This window comes from Anneissia japonica, unplaced genomic scaffold (genome assembly GCF_011630105.1).
Source record: "Anneissia japonica isolate Jap-2015-1 unplaced genomic scaffold, ASM1163010v1 scaffold287844_len763494_cov143, whole genome shotgun sequence".
NCBI classification, from domain to species: domain Eukaryota; kingdom Metazoa; phylum Echinodermata; class Crinoidea; order Comatulida; family Comatulidae; genus Anneissia; species Anneissia japonica.
Genome location: NW_022739814.1, coordinates 250,896 through 272,910, shown reverse-complemented (window position 1 = coordinate 272,910; position 22,015 = coordinate 250,896). Strand labels below are relative to the sequence as shown.

General features: G+C 34.5%; 2 protein-coding genes across 3 annotated transcripts in view; one reads left to right on the top strand and one right to left on the bottom strand.

Moving 5' to 3' along the window:
• Positions 1-305: 305 nt before the first annotated feature.
• Positions 306-11,864, bottom strand: LOC117118050 (glutamyl-tRNA(Gln) amidotransferase subunit B, mitochondrial-like). Its single transcript, XM_033262537.1, has 12 exons — positions 11,679-11,864; positions 10,568-10,736; positions 9,885-9,998; positions 9,002-9,200; positions 6,930-7,052; positions 5,002-5,115; positions 4,588-4,672; positions 4,116-4,350; positions 3,174-3,310; positions 2,522-2,645; positions 1,310-1,399; positions 306-522 (listed from the first exon to the last, which is right to left on the bottom strand). The coding sequence occupies exons 1-12, from the start codon at positions 11,738-11,740 to the stop codon at positions 388-390; spliced, it is 1,587 nt and encodes a 528-aa protein (XP_033118428.1). The 5' UTR covers positions 11,741-11,864; the 3' UTR covers positions 306-387.
• Positions 11,865-12,134: 270 nt separating this feature from the next.
• Positions 12,135-22,015, top strand: part of LOC117118043 (phosphoglucomutase-2-like) — a 38,800-nt gene continuing 28,919 nt past the window's right edge. For both annotated transcript variants that reach the window (XM_033262529.1, XM_033262528.1), the window contains exons 1-8: positions 12,135-12,292; positions 16,138-16,237; positions 16,448-16,515; positions 17,566-17,654; positions 17,766-17,850; positions 19,284-19,391; positions 19,579-19,748; positions 20,372-20,495. In XM_033262529.1, the coding sequence (XP_033118420.1) occupies positions 12,227-12,292; positions 16,138-16,237; positions 16,448-16,515; positions 17,566-17,654; positions 17,766-17,850; positions 19,284-19,391; positions 19,579-19,748; positions 20,372-20,495 (810 nt within the window). In that variant the 5' untranslated portion in view covers positions 12,135-12,226. The remainder of the gene's footprint in view (positions 12,293-16,137; positions 16,238-16,447; positions 16,516-17,565; positions 17,655-17,765; positions 17,851-19,283; positions 19,392-19,578; positions 19,749-20,371; positions 20,496-22,015) is intronic.

Below are 22,015 nucleotides of genomic sequence, written 5' to 3'. Positions count from 1 at the left end.
AATACTTCTGCTAGCATTTTTATAGTTTTTATCCATGTTTAAGCACATACTGATTGCTATTTCAATTGAAACACTTGATAAGTTCAGTTAATTAGCCTCCTGAAGGAAAATTACTGAAGCTAAGTTCTTCTTGACTTTGATAATGTTGAATGACACCCACTACTTGCTTTTGACACCATTTTGAAAGTTTTACGACTGAATAAACCAAAATTTGTTTCAACGCGCTCCGGTCTCCCCTATCAAGACAAGTATCATACCATTAGACCACGGAGATCTATAGGATATATCATATACAGATATTGGGACCCAATGTAGACAGAGCATTTAAATTGCACCATCCTGTGTACGTGTCTACCAAATAATATGAATTATTGCATTCACAATTAGCTACGTGTCTTGGTCCAGCAGTGTTTCCAGTATGGAGATTGCAAGTTGCGGTTGAATTTTTCCTCCGGTCTTCTTTTGTATAACACCCATGAGACGATGTATAACTTTCTTATTCCCAGATCTGTATATCTGAACCTAAACAAAAAATAATTACTGTTAAAACTTTTAACCAGGATGATCTAAATACAAAGCATTTTTGCATTCATGTTCCGTACTCTGTAACTAAGACTTTTGGTTACAAGCTTCATTCACATTAGATAGATCCACTATTTAATTTGAACTGCATTTTTGCTGCATCTACTGTAATTAATTCAGTTTTTGATTGGTTTATTAGGCTTTCTGATCCAAAAATGTGGATTTATTGTGAATGCACCTTAATGCAGGCACAAAATTTTGCTATTCGCCATTAAACTAAAGTTAAACTCCAAAAACGTGCTACAATGCATCATGATTCAATATTTCAAACTTATATATTCATCTTCAAATAAATATTCCTGAAGTTGATGAGTTACGAATTATATGATGGCTTGTATCACTTTCTTCAGAGGTTGTTTCACACTACTTTATATCAAATTTACCGGCAAAACCCCATAGTAAAGCAAATACTTTCATCAATTTGAATTACTTATGTTTCTGTCAATAATTTCTTTGATAACATTATAATTAATTAAACTGCATTAACTTAATAATTTTTGTTAATACTTCTTCAATTGTGATTGGCATAATAATGATACATTTATTTATTGTGTTTTTTTCTTTTTATACATTTGTGCTGCTTTAAAAATTTTCTGTTTGTTTTTATAAAGTAATACTGTACGTAATATAACATGTTTACTTCATCCAATGAATAAATATAGATTAACTAATTTTATGTTTTTATTATTCTATTGTATACTTTAGATCTTATCCTAGCTCTTCTTACCTGTTCTGGGTTTTCTTGAATCACTTTGAGACATATATCTTGTATAGTGTTCCTATCCGTCAGCTGTTTCCAGTCATTAACTTCAATTATCTAAGCAAATTAATAAAAAACATTTTCAAAATCTACTATGAAGCAGTAAATAATTTTGAATTAAAACTACTTAAACTTTCAAATGGCGGTAAGCAACAAAATGCAAAAGAATTCCTAGACTTGGGGTAGAGTATTTCTATTTTCCAGGCCTAGGCCTGGTAGTAACCAGTAGGTGGACAATCACCAATAAACTAGCCTAGGCCTGGTAATAAGCAGTAGTTGGAGGATCACCAATAAACCATTTCCATAAACTGCTATTGAGACTTGCCAAAAATAGTCAGCGACTGCTGGTGATAGCTTGGAAATAATGCTTTAGTTTTAATCTACAGGAATAAGCCATTTTTTAAAAACGTATTGATTGAATAACTGATTAATTGACAGATACATTTTGAATCATATTATTGTCTGTTTTCTTGTTAAGCCTCTGTCCAGACTACAATTTAATTTGACAAAAACATGTGACATGCCTAAATATGGTCATGATGACATCACATGACTATATACCGCAAAACCTTGAATAGAATCTTTGGGATTCTGTTTTTTACGACCTTTGGATGGGCTTCTTTTCGCGATGGGCTTCTTTTTGAGATGGACATCTTTTCAAGGCTACTTTTGTAAAGTAAATAAAATCGTGAATGCTGTAAATTTTTGGAATTACTACTATAAAACAATAAATATGGGCACTGTAACATCTATCTGTATCTTGGAGTGTACCAACCAGCATTTAATCACCCACAAAGTGTGTATTGAATTTATTTTTTTTGTTTGAAATTCATGTACATTGTGTGTACGGTACTATCTTGAAAAGAAGCCAATGAAAAATGAAAGCAACAAAAAATGAAAAACTGTCTTCTTTTCAAGATGGGCTTTTTTGCGAAGTTACTTTTGCAAGCTAAAGAGGGGCTTCCAATTTGAGATGTACTTCTCGAATTTAAGCCCATTGGGCTTAATTTTACGAGGTTTTACGATATGGGCATACAACAATTTTTTATCCAAGAAAATTTGATAGTGTGGAAAAAACTTTAGCATACAAAAATCTGATATTGTATGTTTGGATTAAATTAGTCAAAGAAAACAGATATTCCATCACAAGTGACATACACATTTATAAGCTTAACATACTTCAGTAACTGATCTTGAATCTCCTTTAACTTTGAGGTTTAATAGTTGCCTGCCAATGCCAGCTGAGATTACGCCATCAGACACATTTTGAACAATGTCAGCGAAATCATCTGGGGTAAGTGAACTAAAGTAAATAACACAAAAACAACAGCATTTAATCACATTCTTTGTCAGGAGATTGACTATCCTAATATGGAGAGGCACCCTGAGGGCTTGATTTTCGGTAACCAAATTTGTGCAGTTAAATTGATGCGACACAATATTTTAATTTTCAGTTCAATGCACTCTCTGTATACCCACCTTTAATACCATGAAATTAGAGAGATAGATACATACATTAAAATGCATTCAATTCTTGAGTGGAGAGAAGAAATGTTATAAAAGTATTCTGTCAAAGTACCCCACATTCAGAACATTGCACATACAGTTGAACGTGCCTAAGTCGAATTCAAAATGCCACTGAAATATTGTTCAACTTAGATAAAATTTGACTTACAGATTGTTTATTAATGGAAAAGACAACAACTTGGCATTTGAAATTAATCGAGTATAGGCAAAGTCGGCTTAGGCAAGTTTAACTGTACATAGAAAAATCATGTAGAAAATAAATTGATATAAAAATTATAAGAGATCAATGCTAAGTTTGACTCACCACTGGGAGACAGTTATTTCATTTTGATTTGTAACCTTTGATAGGTCATTTATTAGCCAATCAGCTACTTTCTTTGTCTCTAAGCTCCTCCCACTAGTCATAACTTTCTCAAAGAAATCACCTAGTTCATTTTCACTCTGCAAAAATTAAGAAATTAACCTGTAAGCTGCATGCTTTTTAAATTTTATTTATTATGTTCTTATTTTATTTTACACCAGTAACACGATGACCTCAGTGGCAGACCCAGTAACAAAATGTTTGCACATCTCCCCAATCAACAGTCAAAAAGTATTTAATCAAGTAAAAAATCATTTAGGTAAGAGATTAAAAAAAAGCTGAAACTTCAAAGCTTTTCAGATCTATCTATGTGGTGTAATTTAAGTATTCATTACTATAGTTATCATGCAAACCATCAAACAATAATTTTGACTTCAAATGAAAAACAGCTTGGATTATTTCTGGGCATTGCCCTTGCTTTACCAAGGAACATTTTATGAATGTTGTTTGCACCAATTTGTTTGCTATCAGGGCTTTAAGCTCTTGTTCCCACTATCACATTTTCTGTGACAAATAAATGTGACATGCCCATACTTGGGTGTAATATGACATCAAGTCCATGATAAATTTGATAGTGTGGACGCACCTTAAAGCTCTGTCCACACTAGTTTCATAGTGACAAATTTGTGTGATGTGCCCATGGTCATCATTACATCCATATATGGGCACATCACATATATTTGTCACAGAAATCTGATAATGTGGACACAACTTAAGCCAAAAATTAAACACCGTAATCTCTCTAATGTGACAATTTTTTTTGTGATGTGTCCAGTCATGATGATGTCATATTTCATCCAAATATGGGCACATCATATATAGTTGTCACAGAAAATTTAATAATGTGAACACACCTTAAGCCAAAAATATTACAAGTTTACATACCACCAAGACAACTGCACTGTGGCTGCTAATTTTGTATTGCTTTATAAATCGTAATCTCTTTGCTTCTGGTAGTTCAGGTAAAGACCTTCCTATGTTGTCTATATTGATTGCATTAGATGGGTTTTGTGCCTCTTCTATAGAATCATCGTCATAAACTCTGAGAGGGGGTAGGTTTGGCTCCAGCATGAAGCGATAATCGAGACTAGTCTCCTTATCCCGCATAGAAACTGTTTTCCTAAAAAGTAAATAATCATCGTCAGTGAGAGAGAGAGGGGATGAAAGAATGTCAGAAGAGAAAATCCTAGATTTTCGTTGGCATAGAGCAGTACCATAACATAAGAGAAATACAGTTCTAGTGTTATCAGTCTCCAGACATAAAGGTATAGATACAGCAGCTGAAGCTGTACAGGCTGGAGTACCCATCTTTCTTGAATGTTAATGAGGTAAAATAAAGTATAAAATAAATCGTTACCCTAATTTGACATCAAAATATCTAGTGTCTGCCACAATCTCGATGCCTTCTTCAAGCAAGCGGATTTGTCTGGCAATTTCATAATCTGTAAAGGTAATTAATGTTAATAATTTTATAATAATAAACATATTGGCACTTTTTATATGTGCCAATTTAAATAATCTTTGTTGAGTGGGACTTCCTCTTGAAGTATAAATATTATATAAAGAAAGAAAGATGCAGTTAATCCTTCGATTTTGTATGAAATGTGTGTTTAACATATTTTAAAGTTTATTTTAAATAAGCCCGGAAATTGTAACAAAGGAGTCAAGGAAGTAATCACACACTTTTTAAACAAATTATGCAGTATATATAGACAAAATGTTAACATTGGTATATAATTAGAATATTAGCCACAATCTGATGTTTACAAACCTATGGCATTTTTAACATTGCGTATGCTATTAATATTCTTGACTTCTGCTCTAGTTCCAAATGGTTGCCCAGGTAAATTCACAGAAATATTGGCATCAACACGAAGGGAGCCCTCTATAAAAATAAATCAAGAACACTTGTTGAGTTGAATAAAGATAATATAAGTACATGTACTTTACTTGAACGACAACAGTCACTTCATTAACAATATTTTTTTTCCCTTCTAGATAGTTTTTACCTTAGCAAAATTGGTGGTAGCCAATTTGTGTGCATGAACCATGAAGATCCTTTCCTTTTTGTCACTCCCGCTCTTTTTGTGTTCCAGCTGGAGGGTGGAAATAAGCAATTTAGATCTCCGCATAGTACACTATAGGAAAATTATTATACTTAGGTTAGATTTAATGCTTGAAAAAATTTCCTGAGGGCCTGCAAGGCCCAAAAGAAATTTTTGAATGCATTAAATCCAACCTAAGTATAATAATTTTCCTTTAGTGTACGATGCATGCTCTACTAATTGCTTTATAAGTCAATCACCGTCTTTTAATTTTAGTTTTTGATAACCAACTAGTGTAGCAGTCATCGGTTGCTATAGTGATGTGATCGGTATACTGTGTGCGTATTTACATTTAGTTGTGCGTCTGATCTGTGCTCCGTACGTACGCAATAACTACGCATCAGCAGTACATAACAGTACGGATACGATGAATAACTATTGTAATTGTGTTAGAATGAACTTGTTTGTAATGCTATTTTGATAGACATTCGTCAAAGAAAATAAACATTTCAGCATTCGAGAGATAATAGAGTCACTGACCCTTTCGGTCGGTGCATGCAGACAGGTAAAAATCGTGCGATGATGTTATAACTAGGCTAGGCTACGGCTTAGTAAGGGGAGGCCTCAGCGGCCTCTTGTCTGGACGTCCGTAGGCCTACATCCAAATCTGTTCCTGGAGTCTTTAAAATAGGTCTAGAATATTCCTATTAAACGTTTAGTTTCTTTTATTAATGAGGGTCCATGTATTCAATGAATTCTTTATTTGTTCATAGTTAATATTGGATTTGAAGTAACTTTCTTCGGGTCCTCATTAAGCTTGTTTCACGAAGTAATTTTCAATTACAATTCAATTTTCATTGCGGTGCACGATGTCTTTCGCGGTGATAAAAAAAATAAGAATTTTTTTTTGCACACAAACCTAAAAAAAATCAAGCCAAGCGTCCAAAAATTAGTTGACAGTGGGGAATAGGCAAATAACTTTGGGAGTTGCAGTGATGACGTCACGATTGACTTATGATAAACATTGCACACTGTTTCTTGGGTGAGACGCTTAAGCTGTTGGTACTGTGTGCAACATAGTCTGTGTTCATGTTAAAGAATGCAGTGCACTGCTCAAAAGAATATAGTAGGGGATTGTCTCCTGGTGCACTGCCCAATTCCCCACCAGACAGACGACCCAAGTAAAAACAAGTTTTAGAAATTATGGTGTGACACTAAAATAACCTATCCTAAAAATTTGAAGAACTGGTGGTGAATTAACTCTCTAATGTAGCTCTGATGGAGTTACCACCAATTATTCCTATGCCCCTTGGTAGTCTTAATGGGACATTCAACTTTTTATTTGCCTGCCACTTTTATCCTAATTGTGCTTTCATCTCCTTATCTTAACTCGCAACTACATTAGCTCGCGTCTAAAGCTAGGCATCCATGCACTGCATTTAATGGTCATCGGCCAATGTGATTCTATGGGAAACACAATGCCACAACGCTGGCGCATCGGAATGTTTTTAATGGTAATTTCTTCAGTCTGCCACCGACAATCATCAGAAGGTGTTGCTTCATCTAACACTCACACGGAGCAGAGTTGGATTTGTAGGCTGGCGGTCGGACGACCATTGTACAACACAGTGAATGTATGCCTTTAGAATCTTACCTTCCATTTTAGCATTACAAGTCTTAATTGTCTGCAGGATGAGCTGGAGTTCTCGCACCATAGCTGCTGCCTCCAATCCATTTCTCAGGTTTGGCTCTGTTACAATCTCCATTAAGCCCATACCTGCACGAAATAAGAGAACAGAGAATAATTAATATAATGATTTGGCCACATCAAATTTTATGTGACAGACAAATAAATGTGCCCATATTTGAGTGCAATATGACATCACACAAGTTTGTCACATAAAATTTGATAATGTGGCCTGAGCTTACAAAATTAGACATAATTCAACTATCACTTTCACTTAGTAAGACAAACCCCCATCTCAGAGTCTATGACAATCACTAGTATACTGCAGAGGTCCCAAGTCTACCGCTACTTGTGGTATTCTACCGCTTTCAGCAACGATCTACCGCGCTACCGTAAGCCTACGTTTTTCTACCGCATGAAAAAAATTAAAAAAATACTAGGCATACTAGTTAAAAGCATGACTCAGGATGTTAAAAAACAATCATAAACAATTACAAATAAGTTTATTCCAATCCCTACCATCACTGTTTATAGTTTACAGATGCCAGAAAAGAAGAGTAAATTGATGTAATTAATGATATTGATGTAGGCCTCTAAGATAAATGAATAATGTATATTAGAGACTAGGCCTAGTAGGCCTAGTACAGTAACTGTACAGAGTAGTACTGTAGATTCCAGTATTGTAATTTGATGGTATCAATTTACATTGTGTAAATAAAAATGAAAGCAAGAGCTAGCAATTTAACTGTTTTCTGATCATTGAATGTCAAGTATTTGATATCATGAGTAGTTGCGTATTGGCTGCAACTCGACGCACATTGTATTTGAAGGCGGCCAAAGGTTCCCGTCAAAATCTCCTGTGAATGGAGTTCTTCAACTTGGGACCCCTGAGTATAGAGTAGTATCCATGATTGCTGCTAAACTAGGGTTTAGGCATTACTTAGGATCCATAGCAGGGTTAAGGGGACAGAGCTGGTGGAATTGAAGCTTAGGGGTCAACAGCATTTAATTAATACAGCCTTATAGATTTTTTTTTTGAAGGGGGAAGGGGGAGATGCAGGGTGTACCATAAATCGACCAACTGGCAATTAGGCGTTGCCTAGGGTCCTAGCAGGGCTAAGGGGACAGAGCTGGTGGGTTGGAGCTTTGGGGTCCACAGACATTTAATCAATGTAAAATATGCTGTCTCTTATACACATCTAGATGTGTATAAGAGACAGGAAGATGCAGGGTGTACCATAAATGAACCAACTGGCGATTAGGCGTTGCCTAGGATCCCTACAGGGTTATGGGCACAGAGCTAGTGGGATTGGAGCTAAGGGGTCCCCAGGACTTTAATCAATTTTAGCCTTGTCGTCCATGGACAGTATACAGTATGACTACCTATACTGGAATACTAACAAAAGTTATATTGAGTACAAATGTTGATCTTTTCAGAGTTGATGGGGCAGGGTGTACGCACTCACCGCACAATCCCTTGACACAGGCCTGATGAGTCTGTAGAAGAGCTGGTCAATATCACAAGTGAAAGTGCATAAATACAATTTCCTAAACCACTGAACTAAGCCTGATTTCTTTAAAATCGCTACACTGTCGCTACTGTGTTTTCAGGGCAATCGTTGTACTGCGTAGCACTCCCCAACGCAATCGGGAAGGCTCCCCAAAATTGACCCACCAATCAGCATCACCAAAAGCTGCGGGTGATAGCACGTAGCGATTGTATAAAAACCAAGCTTTAGCGGAAAAGACGCACAGCCTCCCAGATCAGCATTCTTGGCACAATTCCAACAAATAACAGCCTAATAGTAAAATCATTCTTAAAAAACACAATAAAATGAATGTGAAAAAAACCCAGGTCATGGCTTAATTATGCGCATGCAAGAATGAAACAACACAGAGACAACAAAAACATGATACCAAAAAGAAGAAATTAATTACAAATAAAGGCAGTTCACCCACTCCAGAGAGTGTCAGAACAAAATTAATTGTGATTTTAAATAGAATTGTAATGTACACTAAATGTTAATTAAACTACAAACCAGCACGATTGAGGTCAACTAAGGTTTGCTGGTTGTCGTCATCGTGTAAGCTTTTTCCGCTATCCTGTTCAAGTTGGATTTGACGCACATGCACCGTCTTCTGTATCGGCGTTTTATTACCCTTTTCTGAACTGATAGGGAATTGCAATTTGCCGTCAATCGCAATTGGAACCCTATTTTGTGTTATTTGGTAGCCAGCCTAATAGAGAAAACAAAACAATTTTACGGTCACTATTATTATATTAAGAATAATATATGTCAGTAATAATGACACATTATCATCATTATCATCATGCCAACAAGGCTGTGCCTCCGTGTGCTTGATAATGATAATGTTGATTATGATAATAATAATGATGAAGATTGTGTTGATGATGATGATTACTATTATTGCATTGATGTTGACGATAATGAAAATGATGATAATGAAGATGATGGATGATTATGATGATTATGATGATGACGATGATGATGACGATGATGATGTTGATGAGGATACTGATTAGGATTTGGTGGTGATGATGATAATTTTGATGAAGTTCTAATAATGATAAGTATTCTAATCACACTTATAACTAAGAAAATAAATATAAATACAACACATCTAGATTGATTTGCTTACAGCTGAGAAGGGCATAAATAAGCATAAATTACTGATTTAACACTGAGAACTATACTATATATAAAATTGCCTTTTTACTGTACTTGGAAAAACTTTATGCACTGGTTTTATAGTGATTTATGCTCAGTTTTAATAATAATTTTTACAGACTACCAGGGCTGTAAAAATAAAGGCAAGCCACACACATAGTGTTGCTGTGGCCCACACAACAAAACTGCCATATTTGGCCCACAGACTGCACTTTTCCCACCTGTGACTTACAGGCATATCAGCATAAAAATAATGCTTTCGGTCAAAGAATGACACTCGGTTGATGGTACATGACAAAGCCAGACCAGTAAATATTGCAGCTTCAACACAACGACGATTCAAAACCTAGAAAATAATTAAATTGCTATTTAAAAGAGAATAAATAGAAATCACAATTAAGTAAAATGATCATACTTTAAAACCACTGCTACTGCTGCTACTACTAGTATAACTACTACTATTATTATTAAAATTATTTTGCATCATTATAAATAATGTAAAATATGTTATATGTACACTGTTTTGTTTGGAATAGAGTACATATCCTGGTGTTGCTATCATGGCATGGGTACTGATTGGTTGTTGCTGTCCAGAAATCGTTTTAAGCACATTGAGACTAATGGTATAATGCGAGTCCCATTATATTATATTACATACCAGTATACTACAGGTAAAGCACAAGATAATCTTTGCGATTTTTGCACAAGAAGGAGTTGGTATTTAAACTAGGGAATTCACAAATGGTATCCTTATTCATACCTTTATATTTTTAAAATGTTTTAAAAATTATTTCAAGTCTAAACTTGTACTTTTTTCAAAATTAGCAATACATTGCATTTTATTGTTATTTATTTTTTTGATATTATTAAAAAACTTTTTAAGTAAGTGACCTACAGACCAAACGACCAACTGACCGGTAATGTCCCAGGTAAAGCTGCATCGAAAAAGGCTACTTGAGAATTTGGTGCCACCATGAACTTTGTCCCAGCACCCGAGAACAACTTGGAGTGGGAGTTGATCTGAGCATGAATTTCGAGTCCAACGACACTTTCCCAAACAGATGAACAGTCTTGATGAAGAAATCTATAAAAGGTAAGACAAAACTTTTTTTAATACTTTGTTTAGCAAACCCCCAAAACTTTTGTCATTTCTGTTACTTTTATGTACTGTTTGCGTTGCAGGCCTGTAACCTTTACGATCATGTGATAAAATCTCTATAGAAAGCAAAAGAACATCCTCTATTATTATACAGAAGCACACTGCAGCCAAAAATAGGGCCCAGGCCTAATCTTATATTCCTTTTTTAATCGTAACATTGATATGCACTTATATTTTAAAATGTCAAAATTGGATCCACGCCTGTACATATATATATATTTATAATATAGGCAGTACATTTATGCGCTAGATTTCCGTCAGTGTGAGAGCGTGGGACAGACAGAGATTTGGTGTGTATGTGTTTACACACTTGACACTCTCCGGTGCCTACTAGTATATTTCTTTGCAGACCTACTGCAAAATCAAACATAAAAAAAAATCATTTTTTTTTTATTTTTTGTGTGGAACATAAAAATCTAATTTCAGTCTGAGTCTTATTTTACATTTTTTCATGTTAAGAATTCAGTTAAACTAGCAATTTCGTATATTTATAAATCTTTATAACATTTTAAACATATATAAAAATCTGATTTTTCTCAACACTGAAATTTTGCAGGAAATGGGGCTTTATTATCTCTTTCTCAATTTTCTTATAAATCATTGTCAATTAATGAATAATGTTAAATTTAATATAATTGCAATAATTCATTCTAGCTTTTAGCTAAGGCAGACGGAGAATGATAAAGGTTAGCCTGAATTGCCCACAACATGCAATCCCCAGGCGCGCCTAGACTAGTCTACTAAAACGCCGACGGGGCCTCCTATTCATAACAATCTAGGCCTAGTGTAGTAGGCCTAGGTAGTAGATAGGCTGGCCTAGTCTAGGGCCTACTACCAGTCTAGGGCTATTGACCTAGCTAGGCCTACCTGTTTACAATGCACATCACTTTTCTATTTATTCGCATGTTAAATTTGGACCACTTTGTCATTATTATGTAAATACAACTAATTTTCAGTTAGGCTAGTTGGTCCGAACTAAATTCCGCTGGAACTAGGCCTAGGGGGCCCTAGCAAGCGAGTTCGTGCATGTTATGCAGAATGTGCAGCACGACTCTTCGGGGTCAAGACTCAAGACTCAAGTTCAAAGTTTATTAGCAAATATCGAGGGACCCATCATTGGCGTGTAAGTATGAAACGCCCAAAGGACAAAGAGTACAAGCTGCAGTGCATAACTCGAGTGGCACAGTGCAAAGCCCAAATGGTGGCACAGAAGTTTGTGCCAGCACATTTGTTTTGTTTTGTGCTACCACCTGAGTTTTGTACTGTGTGTGCCACTCAAGGTTTACACAGCCACTTCTACGTTTTCCATTTGGTATTTCATATTTGGCGTTCCATATGTATACGTACCTTGCGAAAGAAATTTGAAGCCTGCCGATCGTCCGATAAGAAAACCACCAGATGATAATTTTTTTAAAATGGCTTTTGATGTTGGAAATGATTTTCTAAATAAGCAGCTATGCCAGTGGCTTGAATGGGATAAGGTAATAGATAGTTATTTTGTTGAATTGAGACTTGCATGTAGGCCTAGGCTAGGCTAGGCCTAATCGTCGCAGTACTTGACAGATGCATGCATGCCTCAATCCACCGCACCGGTGCTGTTGGTGCATGCAGGCCCTGACTACCGCTATCCTTCCTAGGCTAGGCTAGGCCTAGCCTGTTCTGAAAAAAGGTTAGGCGTAGGCTGGGCTCTAAGCTAGTTTTTGACTACGCCTATCCCTATTGTGACTATGCATTAGTTGCCAACTTTTCAACAAAAAAAAAACAAACAAAAAAACAAACTGTGAGAGCTTGTTTTGCGTAGCAACGTGCCACTCACTGGCAGGCCGGGCCGGGGAGCTGGGGGTCCGGGAGGCTGGGGGTTGGGGAGGCTGGGGTCCAAGAGTAATATATGGAAGTTTCTGTAATCTTGGGTACTATAGAGGCTAATAAGCCTATTGGTTAATTAGGATGTAATAATGTGATTGTGACCAATATGAGGAACTTAGGCAATATAGAATGCTCTTGAATTGAATGGAATGCTCTGGAGTTGTACAGCTCAGACCTTGATTTAAAGAAAAAGCAGGAGAGCTACTAACAGCTCTCCTCAAGAAATTGAGGAGAGCTGTTTTTTAGCGACAAAATTTGGTCAAACGGCCAAATTTTAGCACTAGGCCTACTGTTACTGTCTGTTGTTACACCTGTCTCTTATACACATCTATAGAGATTAAAATAGAAGGAATATTACACATATTATTTATGTATTTTTCGTTTCAGATAAGAACACGAAATCATTGATTAAATAATTAACGATATTTCTACCACTATCGCATAGGCCTAGATAGCCCCTGAACATGTGCTGTTGGAAAAACCCAAATCAGGAAGTCGTTATATGTACACGACGGTCGGCTGCCTTTAGGTCTACTCTTAATCCTTGGTTGTCGTCAGCTTGCGTCCAACGGGTACACTACCAGCTGACCGGCTGTCGTGAATATAGTGCTTTTGTAATGAAACTTGGTATTTTTGTTGCTCCCCTAGAAAAATTCAGGAGCGCTATTGATTGCTCTCCTCGCATAATTTCGAGGAGCGCGGAGGAGCGCCGGCGCGATCGCGCGCCTTTTAAATCAAGGTCTGACAGCTAGGGTATATAAGCTGACAGTTTTATCTTTCTGGGGCTCTTTTTTGAAACACATGTTTATGTGAATGTTGTGTTATTTTGAGACCGGATTCTTGTTGGAGTTTTATAGAATAAAAGTTTATTTGAGAGTTGTGTTACAACATTGTGAGCTGTGTTTATTTTATATGTCTAAGAAGTATTCCTAGTCATTTCTTTACCACTCGGAAATACATCAAGTAGGAATTCATGACAGCCTATGTAAACTTTAATAAAACCAAAAAGTTACAATTTTAGTGTAAACTTAGGATAAGTAGGCCAACTCGACAGTTGCTTGATGTAAAATTAAAACTAGAGCATTTTCCGTTGCTGCTCCCAAGGTGTGGAATAGCTTGCCTATTTTTGTTCGTGAGTCTCCTTCTGTTGAGATATTTAAAAATCGTCTCAAGGCTCATCTCTTTAGTTTATTTTAATTTGCAAATTTCTAGCGCATAGAGACCTATGTATTTTGCGCTTTATAAATCCAAATTATTATTATTACTACAAACTCTTGGTCTTTTTGTGGATGGATATTAATTTAGTGAACCTTTTATTCATGAATCATGATCTACAGTCACTTTCATGTGGAAAACTGATAAACAAACCATGCGCAGCGCATTACTAGGTAATAATAAAGGCACACCGACGGCAGTGGGCATAAAAGGGTGTCGTTTGTTTACGATTCAAATGTTAAACATACTGGGCTTGCACATAGCCTAGGCTTACCGAATGGCAATAATTTACTCATTGCATATTACTGTATGCCGTTAGCAAAAATCATTATTTATTAGTTTCAAAATCTTGATCTGTGAGTAACCTTGAAATCTGTGAGTTTTTCTTCATCCGTAGTATACCTGGCAAATGATAAATTATCTGCGAGACTCACGGTCAAATGCGTATATAAGTTGGTAATTATAGTTATGCCTAGCCTACGTAGCTAAGGCCTAGGCCTAGTTAGCTAGGAGCACCCGAACAATTATATCCTTCAATTGACTTTAATTATTATGGTTTCACATTAATCTACAGTTTAGATGAAAAAAATTGGTTGAATATGTACAGAGTTATGCTAAATTTAATAAAATAATTTTTTTTTCCTGATTTACGGACGTTGGCCTATCTTGAATTTGTGACCATATGCATGCACCGCGCGTACAGCCTAGCTAAGCCCAGACACGATGTCTCCTCTATCTGCACACACGTTCTGGTAGGCTGCGCAATGACACATTACTCGTATTGTGGCATAGAGTGGCGCAGACGCCTACCTAGCATATGGATATTTAAACACACTCGGGGCACAGAATCTTAATTACATTAAAAATAACATTAAAAGTAAGTATATTTATTATTCTTTTTTCATAATTTTTATGAGAATGAGTTATTTTCTATTTTTTTTTTTGTATTTTATTAAATTTAGAAACGTTATGAAACATCACAAGATTTTTGAAGATGGGAATTCCATATTCCGAATCGGAAATTATTGGAGAACATCGTCCGAGTGTTTGTTTTTCAGTAATACCCAATCAGATTCCAGGAAAAGTCTCCTCGGGACTCCAATTTTTTTTCCGATATGCATTGGTAACACTTTCCTATTCTGGATTTTGACAAACGCCCTCACACGGATGTGCTCCTAGCTAGCCTAGCTAGTTTCTTCCTAACCAAGTCGCCCTCTGACCAGGTCGCTTCTTAACTAGTGCCCCCTAACAAAGTCGTCCTCTTCTTGGCTTGAATGAATATTATCTACTACTAACTACTACTACTACTAGGCCTAACGTAATATAGAATTACTAATCGAAGCTCCTATTTAAGTCTGGAGAACTTATCTATCTTATCTTATAGATCTTATTATAGGCCTAGTCTTGGCATTTTATATTTTGATGTTAGTTACACATTATTCTTCAAGAAAATTGTCAAATCGATACAATAAATTTTATTCAATCGATATCTCATATTCATGGTACAATATGTCCATTTGGATTTATTATTATTATTGTTATTTTATAATTTACCGATAGAAACAATAAAACAAAACAAAAATGTTTATCGTTATCAATGTTTCCACATTTATGGTGTTAATGTCTGCATATTTTTATCAATATTATTAGTATGTAATTAGTTAAGTAATTAATAATAGTTAAAATGGCACTTTCATACAACAGTTGCTTGAAATATGACCTCCATAGTCAGACGAATCTAAAAGATATAGACCTATGTTTGTTAGTTATTACCAGTTGCCTAGAAACTAAATATTCAAACAAAACTTTCTCACAATCAAGTTCATCGATATCAAATACAATAAATTATATTCAATCGATATCTCATATCATGGTACCTTACATCCATTTGTATTTATTTTATCGTTATTTTATACTTTACTGATAGAAACAATAAAACCAAAAAAAAAAATTTTATCAGTCATCAATGTTTCCACATTTGGCACTAATTAATGTCTGCATATTTTTATCTTTATTATTAGTATGTAATTAGTTATGTAATTACTAATGGTTAAAACAGCACTTTCATACAACAGTTTCTTGAAATATGACCTACATGATCAGACGAACGGAAAAATATAAGCCTATGTTTGTAAGTCATTACCAGTTGCCTAGAAAAAAACTATTCAGATCAGGACATCTTTAACTGCTATATTGTTAGTTTTGAAAACTTAATCATTTCACTTTTTTAACACTGCTTCTCTAGAATGAGAAAACAAGAAAGGAAATTTTGGATCTAGCTGAGTGCAAGAATACAGATGAACTCCACAAGCTCTTCGATAAAAGGATAGCTTTTGGCACTGCTGGTAAAACTTTGCATTCCTTCAAAAATTTGATTTAATATTACATTTTCATTTTGCTTCTTGTGTATACCAAATTTTGCTTGTGTTTTCCAATCGAATATGCCAACGTCCCAATCGAATACGCCAAATGTTGTCTTTTTTTTTCATGTTATTGACTATGCATGAGATATTTTATGATGATAATCAAAAAATGTGTTTTTTCTTCTACTGTAGGATTGCGGGCTGCCATGGGTGCTGGATTCTCCAGAATGAATGATCTAACCATCATTCAGACTACACAGGTAAATATTTTGGATTAAGTTGTATTATTATTATTATAATAATAATAATAATAATAATAGATGGATTTATATAGCGCAAATAAACGAGGTCTTTATGCGCTAGACAATATTGAAGTCAAGAACACAAAGAAAAAAGCCGGGAAAAAAAAAAAACAAACAAAAAAAAAAACAATAAACACCAAGCTAAAACTTCGGTTTGGGGTTACACCATCACCGCCAACCGGAGATCTGTGTTTATGTACTCCGGTTATTATTATTATTATTATTATTATTATTATTCTTTATATTCCATTATTAATATGTATTTCTTCCTTAGATTTTAGTAGAGCTTTAGCTTGGTGGAAAGGAGCTTGCCTTCTAATTCAAAAGTTCTGAGTTCAAATCCTTTTCTCGAGACCAATTCCTCTTTTTAAGTCTCATGAAGTTCAGCATCACTTCCATCCTATAATTAGGATGTTATAAGTACATGCTGTTGTATGTGAAAGAAATTTAATATCAGTGGTGGCTCCATGAATTAAAAAAAACAGAAGGGGCCCACCCATGGACAGACTTTCACAGATAGAGGATTTATACCACCTCAGCCCCGTCATTGTTGGGGTTGAGGTAAGATTTATGAGTATGGCACATTTATGGCACTCTCAATTTTCTTTTTTTCTCTATTTTTTCAAAATAATTTTTAAAAATTTAGGGATGTGGGGGACACTGAATATCTTTATCAGTGCAGTTACCCCAAAGATAAACTGTACAGTTTATAAGTCACTGGATATCCTATATCTAATATAAATTTACACAGACTTAAAACAGCTCAGAACTAAAAGTTTTAGTCCTCTCAGATTTGATCAATTTGATTGTATCCAGCCAACAATCTGATCATTATTATGATCCCTTGATTTCCTGATACTCAGGATTAGAACTATTGATCTTTGGATTCGAAGGAAAGCACTTACCATAAAACCACATTTTTGCTACAGTATAGATAGATATGTTATTATAGTTCATTGTACATTGATTATGCCAATGTTTTTTTTTTGTTTTTTTTTTTCGCAATAGGGGTTAGTGAAACATCTACTGGAGGCTATTCCTGATGGCTCAAGTCGTGGAGTCGTAGTTGGCTTTGATTCTAGGTACAACAGTCCACGGTAAGTTGCAACACAGATAAAATTTCATCCGTTATAAGCTACAATATTCGATACATTCTTAGCCAATCACAGGAGAGAAAATAAGCATGTTTTCATGTTTTTGCTTCATAGTTATGCTGAATTGGCAGCTTCAATCTTGCTGAGAGAGGGGGTCAAAGTTTACTTGTTCTCAGCTATTGTACCCACACCATATGTGGTAAGATACTTTTAGAAATGATATTTATATTGATTTTTTTATTTTTTTTTATTGATTTCTTTTTTTTTTTCTTATTATTTCTTTTATCTTATTTTCCTGGGAGCAGCACATCTCTAAGATGACAGTGGGTTCATAGATTTGCCCAGTTTAGCACCAAGCTCCTTCTGGAAAAGATCACTCCATCTCTTGTTTAGGGTCTTCCTCTTTTTCTTTTTTTTTTTTATAAAAGTACTATATTATTATTGGCCACACCCGACCGACTGAAAATATTTGAAATTGAGGATCGGCATTTTAGTTTTATTTTATTTAATTTTTGACTGCGGCGAAAAATATTTTTTTCCCTACCGACCTACCTATTTTTTTTATTTTCCCAGATCATGGCCAAGGCAAGATTTGTTTTAGTCGTATCACCATCGACATAGTCATCATCATCATCATCATCATCATCATCATTGTTGTCATCATCATAATTATTATCATCATAGTCATTATTAACACATCATACACAATTATTGCCATCATAATGATTATCATAATTATCAGTATATAATTTTCACCATCATTATTATAGTCAACATCTTTATCATCATCATCACCAATATCATCAACTTTGTTCATACTTTGTTAGTACTTTTGTTGTAGTCAAGATCATAGTCATCATTCTCATTGATTTATAATAATAATAATAATGGTGGCTTATAAGGCACATATTGTCATGACCTCTATGCGCATCACAATGTATAATAGGTTAAAGAAATATATGTAAATATCAAAATAATGTGTGGCTAAATAAACTCCTACTATTTAAACTATGTTATTGTTGGCCGTCGACTCCGAAGAGCTTATCCACCCTTCATTCAGCTGTTGGTTTTTCTGAGTAGGTTTGTCAGATTAGTCATCATCAGTATCATAGTCATAAATACTATGGGGTACCACAGTCGTGTCGTCACAACGCCAGGTAGCGCTCTCTGTTGTCAACAGACGTTGGCTACCATTCATTACACCTGAATGACTTCATAGGCTTTCTGGAATAGGCATTTTGAAATCTAATATTTTGCCATCAAAATGTATTAAAAACACAAAAGCTCGCATTATATTAGTTACGAACACATATTTAATCATCAACTAAAATTTACCAAGAAAAAGTAAGATACACCCTCTTAAAATTGGGATCAATGGTTTGTCAGTGTAGAAAATGGCGGCCAGTTGAGCGCTTCTTGCAACGATAGCAACGGAGTAGTATCACGCGGTATTGTGACTTAACACTGTAGTACTCTATAATCATCATCATCATAGTCATCATCAACATTTATTATAGTCATTATCATAGTCATTATCATCATCGTAATCATTGTCGTTATCATATTTATTATCATCATCATCAACTCCTCTTTACCTTACTTTGTGAGTGTTTGTATTTTTGTTATTTTCAGCCTTATACAGTAAGGAAGTACAAGTGTGCAGCAGGTATAATGGTCACAGCATCCCACAATCCCAAGGATGACAACGGCTACAAGGTTTACTGGCAAAATGGTGCACAGGTATGTAACATTGAAATTAACCTAATCAGCATTATCAGTTTGAATAGTAATTATAAGAATAAACAAGATAGATAACTTTATTGTGCTTGTCATAAAAATACAAAAGGAAATTCATCTTCCATTGGCAAATGCTTAGTAAAATTAATTAAATGAACAGCATAGAAACTTCAATCCTTTACTCTTGCAGATTACATCACCAACTGATAAAAACATAGCCACGCATATAGAGGCAAACCTGGAACCTTGGCAAAATTCATGGGACACTTCCATCATTTCAACAAGCCCTTTACTGCAGCATCCCTTAGATGAGATAAACAATTTGTATATGCTTGATGTTCAGAAGTATTGCATTTACAGGTAAATTTGATTATCAACAGATTGGCCATATACTGGATCACTGTATTTTAAATATTAATTTCTACTTTCTTTTTTTTAAATTTTACTTTAGATTAATTTCTTTCATTTATTATTATTAAGGTATTACTATACTTTTATTGTTTCTTTTGTTGTATTTTTTTAAGTTTGTGGGTGCCACCATTTCAAAGATGAAGTATTACAAATAAAAATATATATAAACTGTTAGATCAATGTGCTTCCAATAAAAAAAAATCATACCGGTATTTATTTAGGATAATATCGTTGAAGGTTTGCATGGTGAAGTAATAATATTGTGATACACCACAAAATAGTTCTGGAAAGAACTGTTGTTTTGTTGAAAATGTCTCAACGTTTTAGTTTAATTGCTCCAATTGTCTTGAGAATATATCCGCCGAGAATCCAAACGGAGAAATACTTATTATTGGATAGTGGGACTTGGCAGTTCTTTTCAGCACTATCTCTATGGTATACTGCAAGCATATATATATATATTAGTAGAATATTGTAATTTTTTGATAGTGATCATAAGGAAATTATTAAATCATTGAATTTTATAATATATATTATATTGGTTTAGAATAATAATCAATATTTTTTTGTAGGGATATTAATAAATCATCACAGGTACGATTCACATACACACCAATGCATGGAGTAGGTCTTCAGTATGCGCAGAGGGCATTCAAATCATTTGACCTTTCACCTTTCGTTGCAGTCAAAGAGCAGGTAAGTTTGTTGGTACAGTTTCAAGTTTCCAGTATCAGTCTTTGCCTATTATGGAAAATATTATTTTCCTCTTGAATAAGAAACTCTACAGTGTTAGAACAGACGTTGGAGTTGAACATTGTCCATCAGACATGAAACAAGAGTATCATGATGTATGAAACACACATATCAGATAAAGTCTTGCAGAACATTTTGTACAAAGCATTTCTTTACTCCATTGTCTATTTTACAAATCTAATGGTTTTATTTTACATATAGTTGATAAAACATAATATACAACACACATAGATCCTAGGTATCTGATTGGTTGAAAGAGTGAGAATACAAGGCAAACAAAGACTGTATCAAGTCAACTTTGTGTTGAGTATGTAGAGTATTGATATCAAATTATTGCTATTATTTTAATCATGCCCCTCGAAGCAGTTAACATATGTATTAATATTCACTTTTCAAAATATATTCACATGATTATTTATTGATTCTTAATTCTAAATGAATATAATGTACTGTCAAATCAAAATAAATTGCTCCTAAATCAGCTTTTATTTACTGTAGCGCCCTCTGTAGTTTTTTTTTTTACAAATTTCTATTATGAAGTTGAGAAGGCTGTCATTGAGAAAATCATGTTTTGGTTTTTATGTGACGTAAACAACTTGCAAAACATGGCCACCACTTAGGCACTAATTCCTGCCAGCGGTTTCATAGGAAATACATCAAATTACGCAGAGTCATTGACAGAATTTTGATGCAAAATTATGGATAAACACATGTATTTTGAAAGTATACTTTTAGCAACTTGGAAATTTCTTAAACATTGTGTTATAATATATAAAATAACCGGAGTCTATGATGTTGCTGGCTATTTAATATATCTGCATATAGGCCTATGGTATTATATGTATTTATATTCATATACTATATACTTTGTGTAATCTTATTTTATAATACATAAAATAAGTTCTATTAAACAAAGTAGAAATGTATACTTTGATATTATAGACATACAAAATGCCTATAATGTCAACCTATATTGCATATTATATATAAATACTATATAACGTATATTATATATAATAAATACGTATATAATGTTAAAGAGCTAACATACAACCAGTCAAGTAAAGCCTGGCATCAATGTAAAGCCTGGCATCAATGTACAGCCATTAGGTGAGCAACTTTAAGGTAAAAGAATAAAAACAAGTTTCTATGTTTTTACAATAGCAAATTTTCTGAGTTGATTTAAATTAGTTGAAATAATCAGAATTGATAGGAAAACCAACACAAGCATCTATTACTGACTTATTTATGTTTAGTGCCGATTTCCTCTGATGTATGATTTCAAATGATTTTTGTGGTTGTACTCAAGCTATCAACCTTTATTCAAAAACCAAAATAATCATCTGTCATACAGGGGTTTATTTAAGAGCCGGCGGCCGGCGCATTTGATCGGCTACTACGATGTTTTCGCCGGCTACTTCAATCAATGCTGTACAAAAATTAATACAAAAACCACCAATATA